The following is a 27,919-nucleotide window of genomic DNA, read 5'->3' on the forward strand; positions in this document are numbered from 1 at the left end:
ATGTGTCACATTCTACAGTTCTGCAGAGAGAACAACTACAAGACCTCTTGGATTCTCCAGGTCTGCAAAGAAACCAGCAACAGGGCCTCTCAAATACTCCATATGTACAACGCCATCAGGATCAGAACTTTTCAAATGTTCCAAGTCAACAGAGAAACTATCTGAAAAACTCCTCAGACCAACCAGGTCTACAGAGAACCCAGCCGCAGGACCTCTTCAATTGCCCAGGTCAACAGAGGCTTCAGTTACAAAACCAGGGACTCTGTCCACAGCATCATAGAGAGCTGGAATTTTACTGCAGGACTGACAACACTGTAATCTGCTCACAGTGCTCCATTCAAGTTCATAGAGGACATGATATAGTCAATTTATATCAAGAATCAGGTCAGGTATGTATTAAGCCCTTTGTCAGGAAAAGTATCAGTAAAAGTTTTAGATAATGTAATTTGGTTGACCATTCTTTTGTTTGTCTAATAACCTTTTGAAATCCTCTTCTCTTTTGTATTGTGCAGAGTTTTCAGTGCAGGCAGCCCACATCACCCCTAAAAGAAGGTATACTTTAGCTTTTGGTTATAAATGTATAATTCTACATATGATGCCTTGTTTTAATTCGAAATTTGGCATTTCCCAACAACCTTCAAATGCCCTTCCCAGGTGTTCCTCCACCTCGGTGGGTCAACTTCTCCTCGGTGCGGGCTGACTCCATCACATTGAAGTGGTCACCACCAGAGGGAGCTCCTGGAAACTACAGATACAGAGTCAACTGGAGTGGAGGCCAAGAGTTGGTGGTGGGTTTGGGTCTGGAGGTGACCAGGCTTCTTCCAGGAGAGAAGTACCACTTTACTGTGGCCACCCTCAGTGAAGATGGTCGCCAGAGCCCATGCGTTGGGGGATATGTAATAACAGGTGGGATGTCATTCACAACCACTGATCAAGAGTCAATTACAGAGCTTTTCTTCAGTCACATCTGTGTTGTATACCTGTGATTTAAAACTCATCATGTCATGATCGGACACTGCAGGTATTTTAGAGTATTGTCACAACAACTGTTTATAACACCGTCAAAGCACCTTGATCTGTGATGGCATACAGCTCTATTTCTGTGATGGGAGTGCTTGCAGTCTTGCAGTTTTTCACAGTTGCTTTGACACAGATCAGAATTTTAAATCTCTAAATTACTTGTTCAACCGTCACACCACCTAATCATGTGTGCACATCATGAGAGCAATTTTCTCATTTTGTGAAACAAATTTCAAATGCCTTGGGCACATTTATGCAAAAGCGTATGTAAATAAAAAATATACCCGGTGCAAAGTGTCGATGCAAGGGTCTTTGCTAGTTTCAGACTGGCAATGTTGACCTTTTCCCATCCAGCGCCCACGTTGTTTTAATAGCAGATGCACCCATCAGTGCCCATGGGTGTGTTCATCTTAAAATTAGGTGTGTTCAGGCACATTGCTCAGACAGCGGAAAGCAATTGACCAACAAAAACCTGGTCTGAAGTCAATGGCGCTGTAATTCACTGTTATTTTAAGGGCTCATTATCAAGATAGTAATATTACGTCTTTGTAGGTGGGTGCACAACTGCTTGTTACACATACAGGGACGCACAGTTTTTCCCCCGCCATTAAACTAGCAAAAGTGGGATCGAACTGTAAAAGCAATCGTGCCACATGCTTCAGACCGTGCGCTTAGATCGTTAAAATGAAGCCCACAGTCTCCCAAGCTACCCACCTCACTTGTGCCATACCTGTGAACAAGTTCCTATTTACCATATAGCCGACTGATACCTTATGTCCCAGACTACCTTACAGTAATCACTAATGGGCTCTAATCTATTATATGCAGAAAACAGAAGTGCATAGAGCTATGGTATGGTCATTTCATAACATGAGCTATCTTGATGACTAGGGCACATTCATTTGGTAGTTTCATAACCTGCGCACAGACCACTTTGCAAAAGGTAGGTGTTTCATGTAAGGCCACGTTTACACGAAGCCTGGATTGCCTGAATCCGGATTCATTTTTGGATCCGGTACTTTTTTTATTGCATATACACAGGGCCGTGTCAAGAAAAAATGCGTTTACACAAACGGAGCGGATCGGATGAATCCGCTGTAGTATATCTCCCAGGCCTGTTTACACTAACATGTGTTTGTGTGCAGGGCAAGGGTATGGAGTCCCAGAGGCATCCACAGTGAGATCTGCGAGCGCTGCACCTCTGGTCCCCAGCTTGGCTCATCCCTCTCTGATAGATTGGACTCAACCAGGACTCCCAGGTTTCCAGAGTGAGGGGACTGGGCCCAAGTTTCACAGCACAGCTGGCAGAGGCCAGACTCCAGCGCCAGAGTTTCAACATGGAGAAAGGACTCCTCCTTCTTCAGTCACCAAAGGTATGCAGATAGTTACAACATACAATATATTGAATGCACAGTAGTGGAATTCTATGCCAGTCTAACTGTAGTGGATTGCATCTATCACAGGCAACAGACAATATAACACAGCAGTGTCTTCTAATGTTGTCTGTTTCATTTTGTTAGTGGGACTATACTATGATATAAAATGTCAGATGTATCACTGTCAAGCACGTCATGCAGCACCAGGAGTTCTGTAAGCATACCACACTAGAGAATGACATTTCAGCAGAGCATCTAACCCATGGGGCGGGGGGGGGGGCTTTCTTGGGTCCTGCTGCTAGGGGGTCCATAGTCCATGGAGGACAACAATATATATATTTCTATTCTCTTCTGATCCCCTAGCATCTGTGCAAGTCCATCTGTGTCATGTCACGTCCATGTGTTTGTCTGTCTCTGCATTATCATGGGGTTAGGGTAGGTTGGTGGGAGGGAGATTCACTTCATATATTAAATCTGCACTTGAGATATTGAAAAAAAAAATACAACCACAAAGAATTGCTATATAATTGTTCTAACTGAACTGTATGTTTTTATACATTTTTCCTATTTGTAAAATGTTCCTAGAAATCTTTGCATTTAAGAAAACAATTATACATAATGAATAGCTATATCATAAAACAGATCATGTTCAATATTGTTGTGGAATCTGTGTTTGAAGTTATGGTAAACATGGAGGAAGAGTAATCGGTGTCAAAAACAGATTTGTCTGTGGAGGGCTTTATATAAAACATGTTTTGTTGTATTTGAAGTGCCTACACTGTGAGGTGGCTGGTTAGCCTGATACTGGACGGGCATAGCCATTTCAATATTGATAATAACTAGACTATATATATATATCAATATCATCATACTATCACTGAAAAACCTTGGGTGTTTTTTCATAATTATTTCTTTTTTTTTTATTTGCAGAGGCTACCAGATCAACACTTCCAGAGATTCCAGTCCCAGAGCGTCTGACTATGAGCTCCATTACTGCATCATCTGCTAGCCTCAGTTGGCTGGTGTCTCCTGAGATGAAGCAGACTCCACACAGCTTCCTGATCTCTTACCAGAGTGAAGGGACTGAGCCAAAGTCCATCTCTACTGGGTCATGCAGCGCAGACATCACAGGCCTGAAACCAGTAACTCACTACACTGTTAGAGTCTACACTGAGCTCCAACATGGAGGAAAGAGCCAGCCTGCTTCTGTTCATATGAAGACAGGTGAGATATCAGGAAGGGGAGAATGATTCCCTGAAGAGTAATTTTTGATTGATCTGTGATATTCATGATAGATCTGTGTTATTCATGATTGATATGTGTTATTCATGATTGATCTGTGTTATTTATGATTGATCTGTGTTGTTGAAGCTTTTTTAGGCACAGCACTAGTCTGTACAGTTGGCAGCAATACTCTGATCTAGAGAAGGAGAGTCCACAGGCCAAAGTGTAGTAAATATGGCGGACAGAGGCCCATACTGAGGCAACACGTAAACATGATTAGGTCACAATAATTCACTCTTGGCCTAGAAATAAATGTGGATACCCACTTAATCTGTCAATCGTCACGTGAATTCAGCAAAGAGATTAAATACGATATTGCATCAAAACATCTACAATTTCCACAGAGACCTTTCAGGAGGTGTCCATACAGCAGTTAGCAAAATGATCATACATTTTATCAATTTATTTAACAACAAACATTTAAAATCATCCAGAGATTCCAGTCCCAGAGCGTCTGGCTGTGAGCTCCATCACTGCATCATCTGCTAGCCTCTGCTGGCTGGTGTCTCCTGAGATGAAGCAGACTCCACACAGCTTCCTGGTCTCTTACCAGAGTGAAGGGACTGAGCCAAAGTCTATCTTTACTGAGTCATGCAGCACAGACATCACAGACCTGAAACCAGGAACTGACTACACTGTTAGAGTCTACACTGAGCTCCAACATGGAGGAAAGAGCCAGCCTGCTTCTGTTCATATGAAGACAGGTGAGATAGCAGGAAGGGGAGAATGATTCCCTGAAGAGTAATTTATGATTGATCTGTGTTAATCATGATAGATCTGTGTTATTCATGATTGATATGTGTTATTTATGACTGATCTGCGTTATTTATGATTGATCTGCGTTGTTGAAGCTTTTTGAGGCACAGCACTAGTCGGTACAGTTGGCTGCAATAATATGATCTAGAGAAGGAGTGTCCACTGGCCAAAGTGTAGTAAATATGGTGGACAGAGGCCCATACTGAGGCAACATGTACACATGATTAGGTCACAATAATTCACTCCTGCTCTAGAAAATAAATGTGGATCCACACTTTATCTGTCAATCAACACATACATTCAGCATAGTGATTAATTATGATATTGCATCAAAACATCTACAATTTTCACAGAGACCTTTCAGGAGGTCTTCATTCAGCAATTAGTGTAATTATTATTAATTCATTTCATGACAAACTTTTTAATCCATCCAGAGATTCCAGCCCCAGAGCATCTGGCTGTGAGCTCCATCAATGCATCATCTACTAGCCTCAGCTGGCTGGTGTCTCCTGAGATGAAGCAGACTCCACACAGCTTCCTGGTCTCTTACCAGAGTGAACAGACTGAGCCAAAGTTCATCTCTACTGAGTCATGCAGCACAGTCATCACAGGCCTGAAACCAGGAACTGACTACACTGTTAGAGTCTACACTGAACTCCAACATGGAGGAAAGAGCCAGCCTGCTTCTGCTCAGATGAAGACAGGTGAGATCATGGACGGATTATGAAACCATAGGCCCCTGGGCCTGGACATGTTAAAGGCCCCCCGCAAAACACGCACACGCACACACAAACACCAGTAGGCATTTTTATATATTTGACCAACAATGTGTTGGATTTTACGGTCGATTTAGATACTTTGGCTATTGTATTGGGAAAAAGAGGTCAAAGAGAAAGCTGACAGAAACATGGATAGAGCTCTGACACGCGGTAACGTAAACAGACGGTCAAAGTGCTGAAGCGTTCTTCAAAACACTGATGAAAGGCATGATTTGGTATGGCGGGACACACAGCAGCTTAACATACATACACAATGAAACAGGCGCTTGGCGGCGACCTGACTCCTTAATTATAACAACCTGTTAAATAGGGGCATGGCAGCTTGAATGATAGCAGTTGTGTAGGAAACGTTATTGCTATGTCCCAGTTGTAGTGGTCATCAGCTCGCAGGCGATGATGAGCTATATGACAAGGCTAAATGTCTGTCTGACCACTACAACAGGGACATAGCTATAACGTTTCCAAAACAACTCCTATCATTCAGGGCCTGTTTTAGAGCAGAGATTGCTCAGCAGTCCTCTCTCCCCCAATTTGCCAAGACGCTGATTGTGGATTATCACTCCGTAACATCCACCTTCGTTGAGGTGTGCACTGCCCTGCTTTTGTTTCTGACATTCCATGTGACAGGGCAACAGCCGAGTGATCCTTTTCCAAATTGACCTGGTTGAAGCGCTTAGATCAGTTTAAAGATGATTACCGTCAGCGGGATAAAGTCCATACATGTCTTGCTTTCGTTAAACAGTTCTCCATTTATTGTACGATTGTCCATTAAAACGCAGAGCAACGACATGTTACTCGCTCAAACCTTCGCGGTATAGCGGTCAAAGCCATTTGCCCTTCCGGGGTCAACACCTGACCACAACAGTAGGCTTCTTACCTATATGCCTAAAAACACCTGTGCAATGAACAGCAACACCCAGTGTACAACAGGGACATTACACATTGAGTGACAAACACATTTAGCTGTAGCAACCCATTTGGCTGCTATACTGTGCATTGAAAAAGCAAATCATGCATTACCACTTTTATGTTTGAAAGGCGTCGTTCGACTTGCAGGTGTGCTGTGCCTCTGGCTGTGCTCAGACAGCTTGTCGGTCTTGACGTTCAGATTTTGCACCTAAACTAGCTATATCGTATCATCTCGTCACATGATCAAATAGAGACTTGACATTGGACAACAAGATAAATATTGCCAAGCAATCATCATTGCATATCTGTATATAACAAAAATAACAAAGAAAATAAGAAATTATTAATTTAATTGATTTGTTTTTTTAATAGTTTCTATAGGTTATTTTAGGATAAGCATATAATTGTGTTATAGATTGCTACTGACGATTTCCCCCCCAAAAATAGCCATTTCAAGGGCATATATACCATAAGGTACTCTTGTAACCACAAATAAGAGATACATAACAGCGACTTCACGCAGAGGCTCTGGCTTAGGGGCCCCCTGAGCTCATGGGCCCCTGGGCCTGGGCCCGTACGGTAATCCATCCCTGGGTGAGATATCAGGAAGGGGAGAATGATTCCCTGAAGTGTTATTTATGATTGATCTGTTATTCATGATTGATCTGTTATTCATGATAGATCTGTGTTATTCATGATTGATCTGTGTTATTCATGATGGATCTGTGTTATTCATGATTGATCTGTGTTGTTGAAGTTTTTGAGGCACAGCACTAGTCTGTACAGTTGGAGGCAAAACGTCACGGTTACTTACGTAACCTCGGTTCCTTAAGCAGGAACCAGATATAAAAGTATGGTACATGATACAGATCTCTGTCTTGGAATGAAAACTGAGCAAGAAAATCAAACCAAGGTCACACTGTACACGCCAACTTTGTTATATCTGGTACCTGCTTAAGGAACAGAGGTTACGTAAGTAACCGAGGTTCAGCCACATCTAACATATACTGTAGAACCTAATGAAAGTGTGGCAAGAACTCCAGCTTGCAGCTTTGCAAATATCTTCCACTGAGACGCCCTTTAGCAAGGCCCAGGAAGACGAGACCCCCCGCGTAGAGTGCGCATGCAACTTCTCCGGGGGATCTAAAGACAAGCTCTTATAAGACAACACGATAGCCTCTACTATCCAACGGGAGAGGCTCGGTTTTGATAGAGGTCTGCCTTTTGCACGTGTGCCTAAGCACACAAATAGCTGATCTGACTGTCTGAAAGCTTTAGTGCGCTCTGCGTAACAGCGGAGAGCACGCACTGGACAGAGCTTATTCAAACGTTCCTCCTCTGCTGACTCAAAAGGAGGAGGCGAGAAAACTGCTAATTCAATCACCTGATTGCGGCATGGGGTTACCACCACTTTAGGTGTGTAAGCAGCATTAGGTCGCATAACCACTCTGTCACCAGCGATCGAGAACTGAATGCACGATGGGCTGACTGACAGGGCTTGCATGTCACCAACGCGCTTTGCTGACGTTAACGCCAGCAGCAGCGCAGTCTTTAAAGAGACAAACTTTACGTCAACTGTCTCCAGGGGCTCGAATGGAGGCCCTGTGAGAGCACGTAACACCACTAGCAGATCCCAAGAGGGTATGAGGTGTCTCTCTGGCACCCTGAGCCGTCTCACCCCCGCCATAAAGCGTGACGCTAGCGGGTGACTGCCAGGAGAACTGCCATTAATGCCTGCGTGGCAGGCTGAAATGGCAGCCATGTACACTTTGAGAGTGGAAGCCGCCTTCCCCTCATCAAACAACTGCTGTAGGAATTCTAGAATAATACCCAGCGCGCAGTTAATGGGGTCATGCTGACGCGCAGCACACCACCGCTCAAAACTGCGCCACTTCAGCGTATACAGAGCCCGTGTCGACACGGCTCGGGCACTCTGTATTGTAGCCACCACCGCATCCGACAAGCCTGACGCTATGAGCCTGCACCTCTCAGGTGCCAGGCTCTGAGACGCCACCACTCCGGATGGGTGTGCCACACTGTCCTGTTCGCCTGCGTTAGGAGGTCTCTCCGCAGAGGCAGCTCCCAAGGCTGCTGCACTGACATATTGACTAGATCTGCCGCCCATGGCTGATTGGGCCAGTGGGGGGCTATCAATATCAATTCTCTGCCCTCGTCCGCTACCCTGCACAGCACTTGCTGGAGGAGCGGGATCGGGGGAAAAGCATATAGGCGTAGTGCTGGCCACTGGTGGCCCAGCGCGTCTATGCCTAGTGGGGGGTTGTCGCCCCCTAGCGAGAACCAGAGCGGGCAGCAGGTGTTCCGCCTGTTTTCGAACAGGTCCGATAGTGGCTGACGCCATCATTCCTAACAGGCATTGGCAGCACAGCGACGAGACTGACTGTCCCAGTCGGAACTGGCGCACGCATGTTTTGATGGCATTTATTCGTTCTTGAGACAGCCTGACCTCCATGGAGGTGGAGTCTAGAATCATGCCTAGGAAATGTGTAATTTGCTTTGGGCACAGAACGCTTTTTTCCCTGTTTATCACAAAGCCCAGTCGATACAGGTGCGCCACCACTAGATGGCCGTCCTGCACCGCTGCGGCCTCTGAATGAGCAGCTATTAACCAGTCGTCCAAATAATTGTATACGCGTAAGCCGCGTAGACGTAATGGGGCGATGGCTGCTTCTACGCACTTTGTGAATACCCTCGGCGCTAGAGCTAGGCCGAATGGGAGTACGTTGAATTGGTACGCTATTCCTCCGAATGCAAACCTCAGATATCTCCGATGTCTGTGGTGGATCGGAACGTGGAAATATGCGTCTTTTAAGTCTATCGTGATAAACCAATCGTTTGGCCTTAAAAACTGCACAAGCCGGCGTGGGGTCAGCATTCTGAACCGTAGCGGCATGAGTGCTTTGTTTAACACACGTAGGCTCTGAGACGCCACCACTCCGGATGGGGGTGCCACACTGTCCTGTGCGCCTGCGTTAGGAGGTCTCTCCGCAGAGGCAGCTCCTAAGGCTGCTGCACTGACATATTGACTAGATCTGCCGCCCATGGCTGATTGGGCCAGTGGGGGGCTATCAATATCAATTCTCTGCCCTCGTCCGCTACCCTGCACAGCACTTGCTGGAGGAGCGGGATCGGGGGAAAAGCATATAGGCGTAGAGCTGGCCACTGGTGGCCCAGCGCGTCTATGCCTAGTGGGGGGTTGTCGCCCCCTAGCGAGAACCAGAGCGGGCAGCAGGTGTTCCGCCTGTTTTCGAACAGGTCTGATAGTGGCTGACGCCATCATTCCTAACAGGCGTTGGCAGCACAGCGACGAGACTGACTGTCCCAGTCGGAACTGGCGCACGCATGTTTTGATGGCATTTATTCGTTCTTGAGACAGCCTGACCTCCATGGAGGTGGAGTCTAGAATCATGCCTAGGAAATGTGTGATTTGCTTTGGGCACAGAATGCTTTTTTCCCTGTTTATCACAAAGCCCAGTCGATACAGGTGCGCCACCACTAGATGGCCGTCCTGCACCGCTGCAGCCTCTGAATGAGCAGCTATTAACCAGTCGTCCAAATAATTGTATACGCCTAAGCCGCGTAGACGTAATGGGGCGATGGCTGCTTCTACGCACTTTGTGAATATCCTCGGCGCTAGAGCTAGGCCGAATGGGAGTGCGTTGAATTGGTACGCTATTCCTCCGAATGCAAACCTCAGATATCTCCGATGTCTGTGGTGGATCGGAATGTGGAAATATGCGTCTTTTAAGTCTATCGTGATAAACCAATCGTTTGGCCTTATAAACTGCACAAGCCGGCGTGGGGTCAGCATTCTGAACCGTAGCGGCATGAGTGCTTTGTTTAACACACGTAGATCTAATATTGGCCGATAATTCCCGTCCTTTTTTGGGACCAGGAAGTAACGGCTGTAGAAGCCTGAAGCTTCCTCCTCGGGAGGAACTATGCTTATCGCTTCTTTTCTGAGCAGGGAGACTATCTCTTCCCGTAAGAAGTGAGACTGCTCTCGCTGCACCACAGATTGGATCACTCCGCTGAATGGCGGAGGGGGACGGGCGAATTGCAGCCCGTAACCCTTTGTGATCGTTCTTAGCACCCATGGTGAGACTGCGCATGCGTGCCAACTCGCCGCACAACCAGCCAGGTTGATTTCTGTGGAGGCGGTGTGGGCTCCACCGCTCCCCCCTGTGTGACCATTGGCTGAATGTCACCATCAGGAAGCCTGAGGCTTACCTCTGCCCCGCCCGCGGCGAGCGGAGTGCTGTCGCGGGGCCTGGGCTGCGCCCTGGGCAGGGCGCGCAGCTGGCTGCTGCTGTGCTGCAGGCTGAGCTGGAGGGCGGAAGGGGTGTCTCTGCCAGCCTCGCCTGGTGGGCACCTTCGCTGGAGGAGCTGGCGAGCGGAACCCGCTTCGCTTCAGGCTCAGTGCGGGTGTGGTGTGTCCTGAGGAGGACGTCTCCCCGGGCGAGGCATCCAAGCCTGGAATACCTCTCTGCTCTTTTGCTGCTCCTCGAACCTGGCAGCCATTGTGACCACTGCTTCACCGAAGACGCCCTGGACAGAGACCGGGGCGTCGAGGAGTGGTGCTTTCTCTCTGTCTGAGAGCTTAGCCAGTGATAGCCACAGAGACCTCTGGGTAGCCACCGCGGTACCTATCACCCTCGCCAGTGCCTGTGAGGTGCACCGAGTAGGGGGTCGCCCATGTCGCCTGCAGTTCCTCGTGCACCTCCTCAAAGAAGGGGATGCAGCTGGGAACTGGCGCGGCGGGGCCAGCATAAAACTCCCCGTCCAGCAGCGAGGACCGCACACTGGGAGGGGGAGGGAGAGGGAGCCCGAGGCAGCTGGCTGCTCTCAGCGCAACCTCGTGGAGTTGCTGGCCCAGAATCCGTGACGAAGTAGGGGGTGTATCCACCCGCGTCTTAACGTCCTGGCTTGTCTGCATTGCCTCTGCGATTGAGCTGTGCTCATCGGAGTAGTCCAGCAGACTATCATCATCCAGGCTGATGTCCAGCTCGAGTTCGGGCAGGACACCGCCCGGTGGAAGCTCCTCCGCTTCGCAGCCCGCAGCCCCAGGGCTGGCAGGCGGCGGTGACGGGGAGAGGCCCAAGAGTGGAGCTGCAGCTGCAAGGCGGCTGCTCTCACTCACAGAGCCCACGGCTGGAGGCGCACTCGGTCCTACAGGGGCGTTAGCCCCGGATGGAGCCGGTGCAGCCCCCTCGGCGTCCTTGCGCTTCCAGAGCGCAAGGCGCCTGGTAGCCTTAGCTAGCGTGAGGCTAGCACAGATGGCACAGACAGGGTCATCGCCCGAGAGCGCGACCACTGCGTGGTCCCTGCCGAGGCAGGTCACGCACCGACGGTGGCGGTCACCCTTGACACGGGTGTGCCCGCAGTCGGGGTAGTGTCTGGACATCTTTTTTAATCTGAAAGTAGAAGAAAGTATTAAAACACAAGCACACTATCAGCAACGAACACGTTGTTAGCAAGCTAGCAGGCTAGTCAGAAACTTAGGCAGCTAGGATAGCAGCTACTACTTCCAAAATTAAGTTGAGCCAACGAATTTTGCAGCGTCCTGAGCTAGTGAGGGTTAAAGAACCCGGATAACTCACCAACCCGTAGAGAGCAAAAGCACAAAAAACTCTTTGACTTTTGGTAGCGTAGAGGATACACTCGGATCTGGCACTTCGTTTCTTGCGAAGTTTTCAAAGAGACAGAGATCTGATGCGCAATCTAAGATATAGACTCCTGAGGGGGCGGGCTCAGGAGTGCGCACTGACAGATCTCGCGGCCTTTTAGGCGTGAATGGATAAATGCTTCGATTTAGGCTCATGACCAGTGTCATGTACCATACTGTTATATCGCAGTGAACTGCGATAAGGAACTCTGATCTAGAGAAGGAGTGTCCACAGGCCAAAGTGTAGTAAATATGGTGGACAACGGCCCAAACTGAGGCAACATGTAAACATGATTAGGTCACATTAATTCACTCTTGGCCTAGAAATACATTTGGATACCCACTTTATCTGTCAATCGTCATGTGAATTCAGCATAGAGATTAAATACGATATTGCATCAAAACATCTACAATTTCCACAGAGACCTTTCAGGATGTGTCCATACAGCAGTTAGCAAAATTATCGTACATTTTATCAATTTCTTTAACAACAAACATTTTAATCCATCCAGAGATACCAGTCCCAGAGCGTCTGACTTTGAGCTCCATCACTGCATCATCTGCTAGCCTCTGCCTGATACTGGACGGGCATAGCCATTTCAATATTGATAATAACTAGACTATATATATATATCAATATCATCATACTATCACTGAAAAACCTTGGGTGTTTTTTCATAATTTTTTTTTTTTTATTATTTGCAGAGGCTACCAGATCAACACTTCCAGAGATTCCAGTCCCAGAGCGTCTGACTATGAGCTCCATTACTGCATCATCTGCTAGCCTCAGTTGGCTGGTGTCTCCTGAGATGAAGCAGACTCCACACAGCTTCCTGATCTCTTACCAGAGTGAAGGGACTGAGCCAAAGTCCATCTCTACTGGGTCATGCAGCGCAGACATCACAGGCCTGAAACCAGGAACTGACTACACTGTTAGAGTCCACACTGAGCTCCAACATGGAAGAAAGAGCCAGCCTGCTTCTGTTCAGATGAAGACAGGTGAGGTATCAGGAAGGGGAGAATGATTCCTTGAAGTGTTATTTATGATCAGTGGCGGCTCTTGAAAAAATTCTCAGGGGGGGCAATTTTTTTGATAATGATTAAGGCGACCCATTCAGTAGGTACATTAAGTTAGCTGATTAACTCATACAGCAATACCTTTTTGTCCACTATTGGCAGCACACAACAGTAATATGTCCCCTCTTGCTACATAGCTAGAGTAGCAAGTTACAGGTGGAAAGCTATGGAAGAAAGTTGCATCCAGGAGCCTTCATAAGCAAACATGATGTGGCTCCACATTAAATTATCCCACTTTTTCATTATCCACGTGTCTCAAATGTTGTATGATGTAACATAGCTTAACAGGACACATGATATGTCCAGTAACATCATAAAGAAGGGGTAACATAAGTCAAAAACAACAATATTTATTGACTGATCTTGAAAGTATTGGCTTACAAAAGCAAAATAAGTCATCACATAAAAAATCATTCAGTGTTAGTGCAAGAAGCGAACTGTGAAACACACTGTGATACCTATGAAAAGTGACAGAGTGGTATATGAAATACAGACCGCGTTAGCCACTTCACGACCGCAATTTCTTTCGTTCCAATTCTTGGATGTAGGATTTCCCTCCCTTTGTAGAAACCTGTTGAATGGATACATTTGGTCTAGGAAGTCCTAATTGTTTTTTTTGTCAATTTACACCGACTAAAAAGGAGTTTCTGTCAAAGAGCGAATCCAGTTATTGCACTGAACAGGGCAGCCATCTTGACAGAATATGCCTCCGTCGAAACTGTATGACGTTCGTATAGGCTTTTACGTCCATTACTTATGACACGACATGGAGGGGCGAGCCCTCCCGGAAGCCATAGAGAATGCATTGAGAGCTCTGTTTTGTGAAAAAAATGGATTTAACATGGGAGTCAATGGGAGAGGTCTGGGGCGATTTTCATTTCGCCCCAAATCGCCCCAGAAGGGGCGGGGCCATTTGAAGCACCACTTTTGCCTGACTGTTACCTGATTCGACAATGACATACAGAGGCAGATCAGACGGTCTAGTGGTAGAATCCGACAGAAAAAAAATTATTACATTTAAATTTACATGTCATTTCGCGACTTACAAGGATATTGCGTTTATACATCAGGAGGTTTTTTTTTTTCTTTCTTTCTTTTCCCCTAGGCAGTGCGTCGCCCCAATTGCCCTTATGGACAAGTCGCCCCTGTTTATGATTGATCTGTGTTATTTATGATTGATCTGCGTTGTTGAAGCTTTTTGAGGCACAGCACTAGTCGGTACAGTTGGCTGCAATAATATGATCTAGAGAAGGAGAGTCCACAGGCCAAAGTGTAGTAAATATGGTGGACAGCGGCCCATACTGAGGCAACATGTACACATGATTAGGTCACATTAATTCACTCCTGCTCTAGAAAATGGATGTGGATCCATACTTTATCTGTCAATCAACACATACATTCAGCATAGTGATTAAATATGATGTTGCAACCAAACATCTTCAATTTTCACAGAGACCTTTCAGGAGGTCTTCGTACAGCAATTAGCACAATTTGCGTGATTGTTATTTATTTATTTCATGACAAACCTTTTTATCCATCCAGAGATTCCAGTCCCACAGCGTCTGGCTGTGAGCTCCATCACTGCATCATCTGCTAGCCTCAGCTGGCTGGTGTCTCCTGAGATGAAGCAGACTCCACACAGCTTCCTGGTCTCTTACCAGAGTGAAGGGACTGAGCCAAAGTCCATCTCTACTGGGTCATGCAGCGCAGACATCACAGGCCTGAAACCAGGAACTGACTACACTGTTAGAGTCTACACTGAGCTCCAACATGGAGGAAAGAGCCAGTCTGCTACTGTTCAGATGAAAACAGGTGAGATATCAGGAAGGGGAGAATGATTCCCTGAAGTGTTATTTATGATTGATCTGTTATTCATGATTGATCTGTGTTATTCATGATTGATCTGTGTTATTTATGATTGATCTGTGTTGTTGAAGCTTTTTGAGGCACAGCAATAATCTGATCTAGAGAAGGAGTGTCACGTCTTTCAAAGAGCGAATCGAGTTGTTGCACTGAACGCACAGAATATGACTTGATCAAAGCCGTATGACGTCCTTATACGCAATTACGTACTGTATGACAAAAGCACGGTGGGGCGAGCCCTCCCGGAAGCCATAAAGTTTGCCTTGAGAGCCCTGTTTTGTGAAAACATGAGTCACACAGCTGCTGCCTGCAAAAATATATATATATACACATAGGCGGAGATCCCGGGGGGGACGGGGGGGAACCTGTCAGGGGCAGGTTAATGCTAGTTAATAAACGTACGTCTACATCTCAGTGCCTCTCCAGATTAGTTAAATTAACTGAAGGTAAATTAATTTAATCTTTCCCTGCGGTGCATGAACAATGCTGGTATTGGATATATTTATCTACAATCGTGATGACCGTGAGATGAGGCTTCTCCCTCTTGTATTGTGTAATCTGTAAATTCTCGCCTAAAATGTAAGCTTGTTATCCACCATATCTAGTTTTAAATGTTATGCATATCCCTCCATTGCCGTATGAAGGCCCTTTTGATGGCTTCTAGACGAAATCAGGTTATTTTGTCTCCAAAAGTTGTCTAGAGCCTCTTGTGATATCGTTTTGACACTGATAGCTGCCATTGTAAACTCCAGTCAGCTCTGATAACTTGTCCGAGTTAGGAACAGTAAATATTGGCGGGGCTTATTGATAGGTCAAATTGAACTGTTTTAGAACTTATTTTGAGCATCAAGTTCTCTTGAACTTTTGACATTATTTGTCTGTGAGTAGATATTTTATGTTAGTACATTTAATGCCGTTTAGAGGATTTCAAAATGACTTCGAATTTCTGTTTGTAAATGTTATTGAGAATTCGATATTTAGCAGCTAAGTTATGCTAGCTCTCGTGAAAGCAATTTTTTCATGTCCCGTCCCCCCCCCCCCCCCCCCCGGAATTACTCTCTGAAATTTTACCATGTATTGTCCCCCCCTACAATGAAATGGGATCTCCGCCCCTGTATATACATAATCAATCAAGTTGTTGTCTTTTAATAGCTTTGCTTAGTTACACTGCCATTCTGTGACTGTTCTTCCTTTTTGTGGGGTTCACCAGAGCTTTGTGTACATTATATAGCCCCAGGGGCGTAACTATAGGGGGTGCAGCAGTCTGGTCGCACCTGGGCCCATGGGTCTAGGGGGCCCGTAGCCGGGCCCATAGACATATTTATGTCAATCTAAATAGTCTGAATAGCCAAGTCGCATTGCCAAAAATACTGATGTATACCCATATTCAGCAATGTTTGGGAACCACTGCCTTACGCCACTGACAAGGGCCCGTCATAATAGCCTGCACCTGGGCCCGTGGTAACTACGTTACGCCACTGTATAGCCCAAACCTGAATGCTCTGCTATACCAAATTGTGAGAAAACGGAAAATCCAGAAAAAGTATTTCCTATATTTTAAATACAAAATACATGTATTGTATTTTGTAAAATTTTCTGGCACCAGTATTTTGTATTTTATTTTAATACATTTATTTGAGGGGTATTTTGCATTTTGTATCAAAATACATTTTGATGTATTTTTTCCCATCTCTGACTGGGGGTAGCTTGCGCTCGAGAGGCTATAACGAGAGGGGCAGGAGTGGTGTAACAATTGTCATTTATTGTTAGTGTGGACGGCAAACATTTGGAAAACGATATGAAAACGGTACTGTGGACAGAGATTGGGCCTCATTCTCGAACGCAGTTGAGAAGAATTTAAGAAGGAATGTCTTCTGAACTCCTCTTCCGGTGGATTTAGGAAAACATTTGGCATTCATGAAAGTTTTCTCATCTGGGATTTCTTCTGAACTTCAGAAGACTTTCAGAGCGCGAAATAGCAGTCGTAAATCGGCCAGAGTTTTCTGAAATGCGATTCCTTAAAAAAGTGTTAGAAGGGTAAATGGCTGAATTCGTGAGAAATCTTTGGTGATTGCGTTCACATCAACTCTACAGACATCATCGGATTAAAATAATTATATTATATAATAAATACGAGAATATTTGTATCATGAGCAAAGTCGTTTCACATTTATAGTCATGATTCTACGAGGCATCGTGATGTCTGTGCAAGTACGGCAATCCAGACTATTCTCATTTGTAGATCCACGTTGGTGGAACGAAATGCCTAGCACTACCAGAGCAGGCGCGTCCTTCTCTACCTTTAAGAAGCTTTTGAAGACCCAACTCTTCAAAGAGCACCTCCCTTCCTAACTGCCACTTCGACTATTGCTTTACTTGCACTTACAGCAGTTGCATTCCTGCTCTTCTTTTTTGCTTTTCTACCTCGTTTTTCTATTTCTAATCCGAACCTTAGAAGATGTTGTCCAAAAAACACTGGTTTCTGAACAGGTGGAGGGTGTTGAGGGGGGTATCGATACTGCAGAGCCCTCTGTTCAAGATATGAGAATGAGAATAGTCTGGATTGCCATGCTTGCACAGACGGCAGTGCCAAACGACTCTCACTAGACGAGCGCAGCATCCTGGCTGTAACATTTGCCCTTACAAGAGCATTTAGGTAGGTGGGAGCAGAACCAGCAAGCACTCTGTAAATTGTTTTGGCTATTATGCCCATTTATTTTTCTTATCACAAAGTATTTGTTTTTCGCTCTTTTGTTTTGTTTAATATTTTCATTATTAATTCTGCCCTTTCGGGCCTTCGTTTGGGAAAATAAAAATTCTCATCATATCAAACTTCATCTCCGTCATCCTGAGAGTTTTTTCTATCAAGCTCAACCGGTCGTCTACATCTACCTTTAACACCTTGCCATGACACGTTGAACGAGGACCCAGTGAGGTGCGCCTGGCCAGAAAAGCCCATACTTGACAGTATGGACAGAAGGATGCGGTGGTTGTATCAAACGCAGCTGATAAGTCAAGCAGGACGAGAGCCGAGGATTGAGCTGCTGCTCTAGCTGTTTTTAAGGCCTCCGTTACAGACAACAGGGCTGTTTCGGTGGAGTGACCGCTTTTGAATCCAGACTGGTTCGGATCGAGGAGATTGTTCTTTGACAGGAACTCGGTGACCTGTTTGGAAGCTGCCCTCTCAATGGTTTTAGATAGGAGCGTGAGAAGTGAGACCGGTCGATAGTTTTCCACCTGAGTGGGATCGAGAGACGGCTTCTTGAGCAGCGGCGTTACCCGAGCCACTTTGAAAAGAGAAGGAAATGTTCCAGAATTAAATGAAGCATTAATCACCTGTGTTATTGCCGGTAAGACGGCAGGCGATATGGCTTGAAGGATGTTGGATGGGATGGGGTCCAGCGGGCATGTAGTTGGACGGCTACCTGTTAGGATTTTGGAGACCTCATCTCGCTGAGAGGGATGAAAGAAGGAAATGATGAGCCATTGACGGTTGCACCCTTAGGGGGGGGAGACAGTTGGTCAAACTGTTTCCCGATGGCTGCCACTTTCTCTGTGAAAAAGGAAGCAAAGTTATCAGCAGTGAGGTTAGTAGCTGGGGGAGGAGGAGGAGGGTAGAGCAGAGTTTTGAAGGTGGAGAATAGTTTCCGAGCGTCAGTTGCACCGTTGATTTTGTCATTGAAAAAAGTCTTTTTAACAGCAGTGATGCTGGATGAGAAGGAGGCCAGCAGTGTCTGGTAGCTTGCAAGATCGTCCAGTGCGGCAAATTTGTGCCACTTTCTCTCAGCCGCTCTGAGATTGGAGCGCTGCGTTCGGAGGGTATCACTCAGCCACGAATGAGACTGGGTAGATCGAGCAGGTCTGGTGGAAAGTGGACACAAGCTGTCCAAGCATGAGCTCAGAGTGGAGCAGAGAGCTTCTGTGACAGTTCAACGTCCACTATGCAACCATTTGACGCTTTTTGAGGTATGGTTTTATAGGCAACTAGTTTTTGGTACCATCCTCAAATAAATTTTAATAGCATATGGTCATGTGAAGGAAAGATAAACACCAGTGTCTTCCCCACTAGCCATCCAGGATATGCCCTATCTAGTTCTGTGTATCGGGCTGGAACACCCTAGCCTGACGATACCATACTCATAATTCTAGTCAGAATATGAGTCTGATACCGGTCCATTGGGCTGTGATTATGGGGCGTGTTTCAACCGAACCAGGAGAAAAAATGCCTCTTCACTCAATTGGTTACCTACAACCAATCAGAACAACGTAGTATGTGACCAGGGCCAGCTGATAAATTAAACTTTTACCGGATCCCGTAGGAAGGAAGGCAAAAACATCTTTTCGATTGACAAATGCCTTGATCGCGTTTGTCTGTTCCTCTTTCAAAATGAATGCACTGTCAATGTCTAAATGGACTCGAATCTATACATTTCAGCTCTCCAGCGGCTGCCATGTTTGTTGAAAACGAATTCAACCCGTGTGTTGATGACGTGGTTGATTACGTTACTGTTGATCATCTGTCCATCATCGTATAAAGCCCGCCTTGATAATTTGATTGGTCCGGACATTTCTGTCCGGAGATAATTTCTCCCCAATGGAGTAATGCCAGACCGAACTTCCCGACTTCAAATGTTGTGTTGGCTAAGTTCGGTCTGGTATCCAGGCTAGGAACACCCTACAAAATGGAAGAAAATCTTTCACACGCATGACATTGCCAGCTTTACTTTCAAAAGACTTGGTTCGTGTGTTGGCAAGCTTCTGTCAGTTTTAACTTGGCTGTTGGTGATGATTTCAAGGTTTTGCATGCCTTTTAAGTAGTAAGCTTACTAGTTTTGGAACAGAACTCCGTATTGCTGCTTTAAACCACTCCAGGTGGACCAGGACAGCTTGCGTGTCGCACTCGGGATCGGTGAAGGCACCCCTACACAGTACAACATACACTGCCTGTAGCCAAAAGCCTGAAAAACAAATTACAACCTACAATCTGAGCAGTAGGAATTATATGAATGGTTAATGAATAAACAGTGTATACAATAAACAGTAAGCTATATAGCTAAATAATTACACTATAATTTAGAATATATTTCAAAAGTTGTTCATATTTAGATTTTTTTTAACTTGGATAACTTGTCAGAAGTTTGATATGATGATGTCAGCTTTCTCAGACTTTAAAGTCCTCTATCCTCCCTTCCATCCTTTTCCTATTTTCTTCCTGCCATGTCTGTCTTCCACTCTATTCATCAATCATTCTAACCATCTCCTCCCTCCCCCTGTCCTTTCTCTTTCCTACTCTCACTCATTCTCTCTCCAGAACTTCCCTCCACTCATATTTTCTATCTATCCATCCCTCTCCAACTCCTCTCTCACATTGTTCATCTCTCTGTATCATTCCATTTTCTCTCCTTTCCAACTACTCTCTTCACTCTTTTATCCCTCCATCCCTCTATGTTGTAACATCTCTCCTTTTTTGTAACTCTCATATATGACAATCTATGACAATATATAACAATTCCCAGCATCCTGTAGTGTACAGGATGCTGGGAATTATCTGTGCATGTGATCGAATTGGGTTGGAATTCAACTGAATTTGCATTAAATCTGGTTGTTTTAACCAAGATCATGCTGCAAGATTTAGAATAGCTAACGTTAGCCACTTTGCAGTTAGACAATTTTGTTCCTGTAAATTATAAATACAGTCAACTGTTTGTGTTGTCAATCGATAATGGATACAGCGCGCTTTCTCGGACAAGAGGACTTTGGACTTTGATTTGACGCATTTGATATTGACGGGATCCATTTATTCTTTAAATTTGGTTTACAATAGTTAATAATAATGGTAACAATATAAATGTAACAAGTAATCAATATGCTAGGTAATGACAAAGATGTTCAAAAACAACAGAAACTCATAGGTTTACGTTTCTGGCAGACAATGTTCCCAACTAGCTGCATCCAGGGTCCAGCTGATCTAGGCTTGCCTAGTCTTGTTTTCAACTACATTTAAGTTGAGTTAAGTTAAATTAAGTTACATTTAAGTAACTTTTGCAAAAAATAAATGGTCAAAATTTCCAAAATTCCCGAGATTAATTTCCCATGGAATGTTTCCGGAAAGTTTCCACCCCTTTGCAACCCTAATCTCTATTTTATTTTCCTTCTTCACGCTTTATTCCATCTACCGTAATTTCCGGACTATAAGCCGCTACTTTTTTCCCACGCTTTGAACCTCGCGGCTTAAACAATGACGCGGCTAATTTATGGATTGATACCTGTGACTGTATACGGTGGCTTTGTGGAGCTAGGATGGAGCCGCATGGATGCTTAGCTCCACGCGATTTCTCAGTATCTCTCAATAACTTAACTAATGTCAAAATAACCACAGTCTACCGGCGTAGACAGAACACAACTCAAAACACTTTAGAAAATAAAATGTACAATACAAATCCAGTCTTCAAGTTCTTTAGCTCACTGGTTTCAAACTAGCGTCTGTCTTCAATCTAACGTTCTACCTGAACAGGAAGAACTACCTTATTTCTGATTGACTCTTGCAACTGTGCCCTCTTAAAGCAACAGTGCACTTATCGTAACTGGCAAAACTAATAATATGCATCACTATTGTATTACTTTTGATATTCATTTTAGCCTGTTCAAAGTTAATTTGTTCCAATGTACCGGTAGGCACCTGCAGCTTATAGACATGTGCGGCTTATTTATGTTAAAAATAAGTATTTTTTAAAAATTCAGTGGGTGAGGCTTATATTTAGGTGCGCTCAATAGTCCGGAAATTACGGTATTCACTTTTTCTCCAAATAATCTTAAACATATATGCTTTTGTGGCACTCAGCAACCAGAATGACTACCCTAGCAATGTTCTAGCAACCAGCTTAGCAACCACTTCTATTACCATTGTACCACCTCAATTACTATAGCAACAACCAAGCCTAACCTAGCAACACCCTAGCAACCACTTATATTACTCTAACTACATCCTAGCAACCACTACGATAATGACTATCTAGCCACCACAATGAATACCCTAGCAGCCAGCATGGCAACCACTTCAATTACCACAGCAACCACCTAAATTACCCTAGCAACAAGTACTGTAGTACCCGAGCAACCTCTATAGCAACCATCATCACTATCCTAGGAACGCCCTAGCAACCGGGATAGCAACCACTTCAATTACCAAAGCAACCACCATGACTACTCTAGCAAGTACCCTAGCAAGTACCTCAAGTACCCTAGCAACCAATGCTATAATTTCAACCTAGCAACCACCATAGCAGCAATCGTCACTACCCTAGTAACGCCCTTGCAAATAGTATAGCAACAACTTCAATTACTACAGCAACATCCTAGCAACCACTACTATAATGACGACTGAGCAACGACCATGACTATTTATACCCTAGCAGCCAGCATAGCAACCACTTCAATTACCATAACAACCACCATTACTACCCTAACAGCATCCTAGCAACCACCTCAATTACCCTAGCAATATCCTAGCAACCACTACTTTAATGCCAATCTAGCAACCCATAGCAACGACCATGACTACCCTAGCAACGCCATAGCGACCACTTCAATTACCATAGCACCCACCCTGAGTACCCTAGCAGCTACCTAGCAACCAACTAAACTATCCTAACAACATCCTAGCAACAACTACCATGGTCACAGCCTAGCAACCACCACAGCAACCACCTTGATTATCATAACACCCTAGCAATGCTAAACCACCAATAGCAACACCTTATTACCCTTCTACCTTCCAGAGATTCCAGTGTCAGAGATTCCAGTCCCACAGCATCTGACTGTGAGCGCCATTACTGCATCATCTGCTAGCCTCAGCTGGCTGGTGTCTCCTGAGATGGAGCAGACTCCACACAGCTTCCTGGTCTCTTACCACAGTGAAGGGACTGACCCAAAGTCCATCTCTACTGAGTCATACAGCACAGTCATCACAGGCCTGAAACCAGGAATTGATTACACTGTTAGAGTCTACACTGTGTCCGGGAGGAAAAAGAGCCAACCTGCTTCTGTTCAGATGATGACAGGTAATATACAATTCATTTTATAATATATACATGGACCTATCCACCAAACCTTCTGTTAATTTTGCTTGTGTGCAATTAGACAATGCACAATGACGTAATGAATCAGACAATAGTGATAGCAACCTTATTGGATTTGAGATGTGTCCAAGCTATCTGACTGATTTGTGTTCCCCAAACATCTGGCATATACGGCAGTAAAAGTTGGAAAATATCTTCAGTGACAACTACATCAATATTTGTCCTTAATACACATTTCAATGCAAATGCTGCATTACCACTTCTGTATAGATTGTAACAAGGCTGCAAACAAACAAAGAAAATCAGAAAATCAAATACATTTTCTGCAAAAACAGTCTATCAAAATCTACATTGATCTACCTATTGTTTAGTAGAACAAAGACATAAATCAATGCAATCCAGTAACCCAGTACAAACTATGCCAAATATGTTTAACCCCCAGAACACCTCCTTCCTAAGCTGCTGTCAACCTTGGGCCTGGGGGATCTTCATGGAGGGAAACTCACACTCAGCTCAGTCCTGGAGATCAACAGTAATACAGTGGCTGACAAACCAGCACAAAGTCTGGAGCAGCTACCAAGGACATTCTTAAGGAAACTGATGATGTCCAATTTAAATGCAAGAAATATCAAATGTGCACAAGACCAGCCAATGTATGATTATAGTTTGACTGATGCTAATGATGATTCTGATGCCATAAATCCTCTAGATTTGATCACTGCTCTTTTCCACTGCTCAGATCCTTTCCTCCAGCAGGAAATGGTCTCCAAAATGTCCATGTGCCAGTTTGCTGTTCCTTTGCTTTTGCCAAACTGTGACACACAGCAGAGCACTCTGATGCTGTGGGCCATGAGAGACCTGGTGAAAAAGTTTAGACCTCACTCTCTAGCAGGTGACAGGACATTTGTAGAGGGCAGGATCGTAGAAACGGACATCCCCATGGTGTCTTTTGTTAGACTAGGAGAGAGCAGTCTGCCCAAATCTCAAACTCTGAACAAGTTGCTCAGTAATCGTCATCAGCACAACGACACATTTGTTCACCATAACATGGAGTGTGGTGATGTGCCCAGGAAAATCTCAGATGGTCTGGTTGAAGTCAGCTGGTATCTACCCTGTGGGAACACAAACATTGACATGTTCCCACAGCCAGTGGCCATAGCCAATCTGAGAGGAGATGGCAGGTTGTTTAAGACCCAGATGTCCTTCCTGTGTCAGACTTCAGCTGCAGTTTTCATCTTTAGTGATGACCTAGAGGGAGACCTCAGCACTCTGAACAACAGAGAGAGCAGAGCTGAGCTGTTCCTGGTCACTAACTCTCAGAGTAAGACCTTCAACACGAAGACACTCAGGGATACATGCAGAAAACACAAGGTGAAGGAGACCAATGTGATCATCAAGAAAAAACAGAATGATGCCGAGTTTGTAAAAACTTTCCATTTCCATGTGAATGGTGTCATTGGAAATAATCCAATTAAAATGAAAGTGGAAGCCATGGCTGCTGTTGCTCGTCATGGTATGGTGGTTGATGAGGACTGCACTGAGTGTGCAAATGGCAGAAGAAATGCTGAAGGCATCACTAGAAGCATTCAGGATGTTGTGGAATTCAAGAAAGACCAGTTGCCTTTACATGGTGAAATCTGGAAGGAAATCAGTCAATTAGAAAAGGAGAGATGCAGAATGCGAAAAGCAGGCAAAGACATAGAGGGTTACAAGAGTTCACTCAAGATTAAAGAAGAAACCCTCAGAAAGAAACAACAACAGAAGGCCTTCTCAGAAGCCATGGGGAAATTCACTGCTGGAATATCAGAGTCAGGAACACAGCGTCTCTACTTCCTGAAGTGGCTGAAGATTCAGCTAGACACCCTCTCCAGACATAACCTCTCCACACTGAGAGAGAAATACAAAGACTGCTGTAGAAACACACCACAGAATAATAAGATGATTGCAGAATTAGATGAGCAAATCTCCAACTGCTCATTGGGTCCTGAGCACTTCTTCCGTGAGCTCGGCCAGCTTTATGAGTGTGCTTGCTCCCTTCCAGAAAACAACCCAGCCCGACAACAAGTCCAGCACCTACCTGCTCTGTGCGCTCAGATGCTGCTGGACGGGTTCCCAGTTGAGCTGGTCGATGGAGACGCATCAAACATCCCAATGAAGTGGATAGAAGAGGTCCTGACTCAGCTTCATCAGCGGGTGGACACCAAGAGTAAGATCCTGGTGTTGACTGTGCTGGGAGTGCAAAGCACTGGGAAGTCCACCCTTCTCAACACCATGTTTGGAGTGCAGTTTGCAGTCAGCAGTGGAAGATGCACCAGAGGAGCCTTCATGCTGTTGATTAAAGTCTCTGAAGAACTCAGATCTGAGCTCAAGTGTGACTTCATTATGATCATTGACACAGAGGGCTTAAAATCACCTGAGCTGGCAGCATTGGACACAAGCTACGAACACGACAACGAATTAGCAACACTGGTTATAGGGCTCAGTGACATCACCATCATCAATATTGCCATGGAGAACAACACAGAGATGAAGGACATTCTGCAGATTGTGGTCCATGCCTTTCTCAGGATGAAGGAGGTTGGGAAGAAGCCCAGATGTCTGTTTGTGCATCAGAATGTGTCAGACATGTCTGCTCATGACAGCAACATGAGAGACAGGAAGAAGCTGATGGAGCAGCTGGATGAGATGACCAGAGCAGCAGCTAAAATGGAGAAGAAAGTACGTTATGCAAAGTTCACTGATGTGATGGAATACGATCCTGACAAAGATAGCCACTACATCCCTGGACTTTGGCATGGAACTCCCCCAATGGCCCCAGTGAATACTGGCTACAGTGAAGCTGTCTATGAACTCAGGAATACTTTGATTGACTCCTTGCAAACATCTGATAACAGCGCCAGAATTAATGCAGAGGGGTTTCTGAAGTGGACTAATTGTTTGTGGGAAGCTGTGAAATATGAAAAGTTCATCTTCAGCTTCAGGAACAGTTTGGTGGCTGACGCATACACAAATTTATGCTCTGAGTATAATAAATGGGAGTGGTCTTGTCAAAAAGAGATGAACTCTTGGCTTTTGCAAAAGGAAACGATAATATCCAACTTTGGAATGACAGGTGCAGATGACCAGAAGACTCATCTGAGAGACCATCTTAGAGAGATGAACACTGAAGCATCAGGGAAACTGGATGAGGAGGAGAAGAAAATCCATCAAAACCTAGAGGGGTACTTTAAGACTAAGAACAGTAGTGTTGCTTTAGTGGTGAAATATAAAGAAGACTTCAAGATCAGTGTCAGCACACTGAGACGAGAGACTGAGAGCTCCCTGAAATCCTCTCTGCTGAAGGCAGTTGAAATTAAAGAAGGATTGGAACAAGTCAACATGATCAAGAATACAACGACTGAGAAAATCGAGAAAAAGGTTCAGGATCTTGTCCAAACCTGTCGAAAGAAAAGGGAAAATTTATCCGATGATAATCTCAACAGAGAATTTGAGAAAATGTGGAAGAAGTTGGTAGCAGAACTGTCTTTAGTAGAGTTTCAAAAGCTGGATGCTGTGAAGGAGGTCCTCCATGAGTTAAACTCCCACTTTAAGACAAAATCAGGAAATGTCCATAAGAAGCTGACTGAAACTCATTTCAAAACAGCTGGACAAAAGCCATTTAAAGTACAGAGTAGTTGGTTTTCTTCAATAAAAAATGTCTTGACCTGGAAGAATAACCCACAGCTTTTTTTTGAATCCATCATCAAAGATTGTGAGAGCTTCGTCTCTGATACAGTAAAGAGCAACAAAACCTACCATAAGACATATATCAAAGAAGTCCTCAACATGATTGATGATAAATTAAAAGATAAACAAGTCTCTCCAAATGAGGAATGTGAATGTGAGCTGAAGTTCCATATCTGCTGGAAAGCAGCAGTTGAATTTCAGAAAATGCATGATGGGTTCATCATGGACAGTGACCCTAAGATATGCCTAGAACAGTCCAAGAAAAGGTTACTGGAGGAGTTCATGGATGTGTTCCATGACACAGATCAGTGCCTGAAGAAAGCTGCAGAATTCACACAGGACTGTTTGACACCAGCAGTTAAGGACTACATCACCAAAAGGCTCGGTTCAGATATTGCAGATGCAATGGTGACTGGAGATGAAGGACTGGACTACAGCACAAGGACTCACTTCCAGTTTGCCCTTTTAAAACAGCTGCTTCAAGATGAGTCTTTTGAACAATTCAAAGAATACACACATAATTACAAAACATTTGTTAACAGCTGGATCTTGGACAGAATCATTGGAACATTTTCCCTGAATGATAAGTGGCAAAGAATGAACATGAAGCATCTCTCTGACGTAGTGCAGAAAGTGACTGATGCAATCACTCATGCCAAAGAGGAGACTGAGGAGAACACAGAGATGAAAATGTTCATACAGAAAATACGTGCTCATCTTAAAGACCAACTAGCCTTCCAAGAAGACACTTTCTTCCTCACTTTAAAGAATGCCAACACAGAGCAGTTTGCTAGGAACCTCATAGACTCCCTCTCAGACATGGAACTGTCCTTAAGTGATGAGTTCAAGTCCCAGGAAGACCTTCGAGAAGCTACCAGACAGCTGCCCTCTAAACCCCATGAGCTGATTTTCTCCAGACTGTGTGGATGTGGGGAACAGTGCCCATTCTGTGGGACACCCTGTGAAGCAGGAGGTCAGGACCACAAAACACACTTCTCCAGCATGCACCGATCTAAAGGACTTGGCAGATACAGGTTTGAGGGCTCCCAAAAGTTGGTAACTGATATCTGCACAACTGCTGTGATCAGTGATGGGACATTTAAGAGTTTAGAAACCAAAGGAAAGTATCACGCCTACAAGCAGTACAAGGAAATCTACCCCGATTGGGAGATAGCGGGAGACTCAAGCATGGAGGCCTCAGACTACTGGAAATATGTTCTGATGAAATATAATGACGAATTTGCTAAACATGATGATGCTTTGCCTGCAGACATTCCACCTGCCTGGAAAGAGTTGACGCCAACCCATGCCAGAATAGGCTTGAGGAAATCATTCAACATGGGGTCAGGCAAATCTCAAGCAGACTGA

The 27,919-nt window shown here is 44.8% G+C and overlaps 1 protein-coding gene across 1 annotated transcript; it reads left to right on the forward strand.

The window, feature by feature from the left end:
• LOC122129275 (interferon-induced very large GTPase 1-like) lies at positions 1–27,919 on the forward strand. The gene is made up of 5 exons (XM_042704266.1): positions 1–60; positions 513–552; positions 655–884; positions 2,256–2,393; positions 23,285–27,919. The coding sequence occupies exons 1-5, from the start codon at positions 1–3 to the stop codon at positions 27,917–27,919; spliced, it is 5,103 nt and encodes a 1,700-aa protein (XP_042560200.1).

The sequence above is a fragment of the Clupea harengus genome, unplaced genomic scaffold (genome assembly GCF_900700415.2).
Source record: "Clupea harengus unplaced genomic scaffold, Ch_v2.0.2, whole genome shotgun sequence".
In the NCBI taxonomy this organism is placed as follows: domain Eukaryota; kingdom Metazoa; phylum Chordata; class Actinopteri; order Clupeiformes; family Clupeidae; genus Clupea; species Clupea harengus.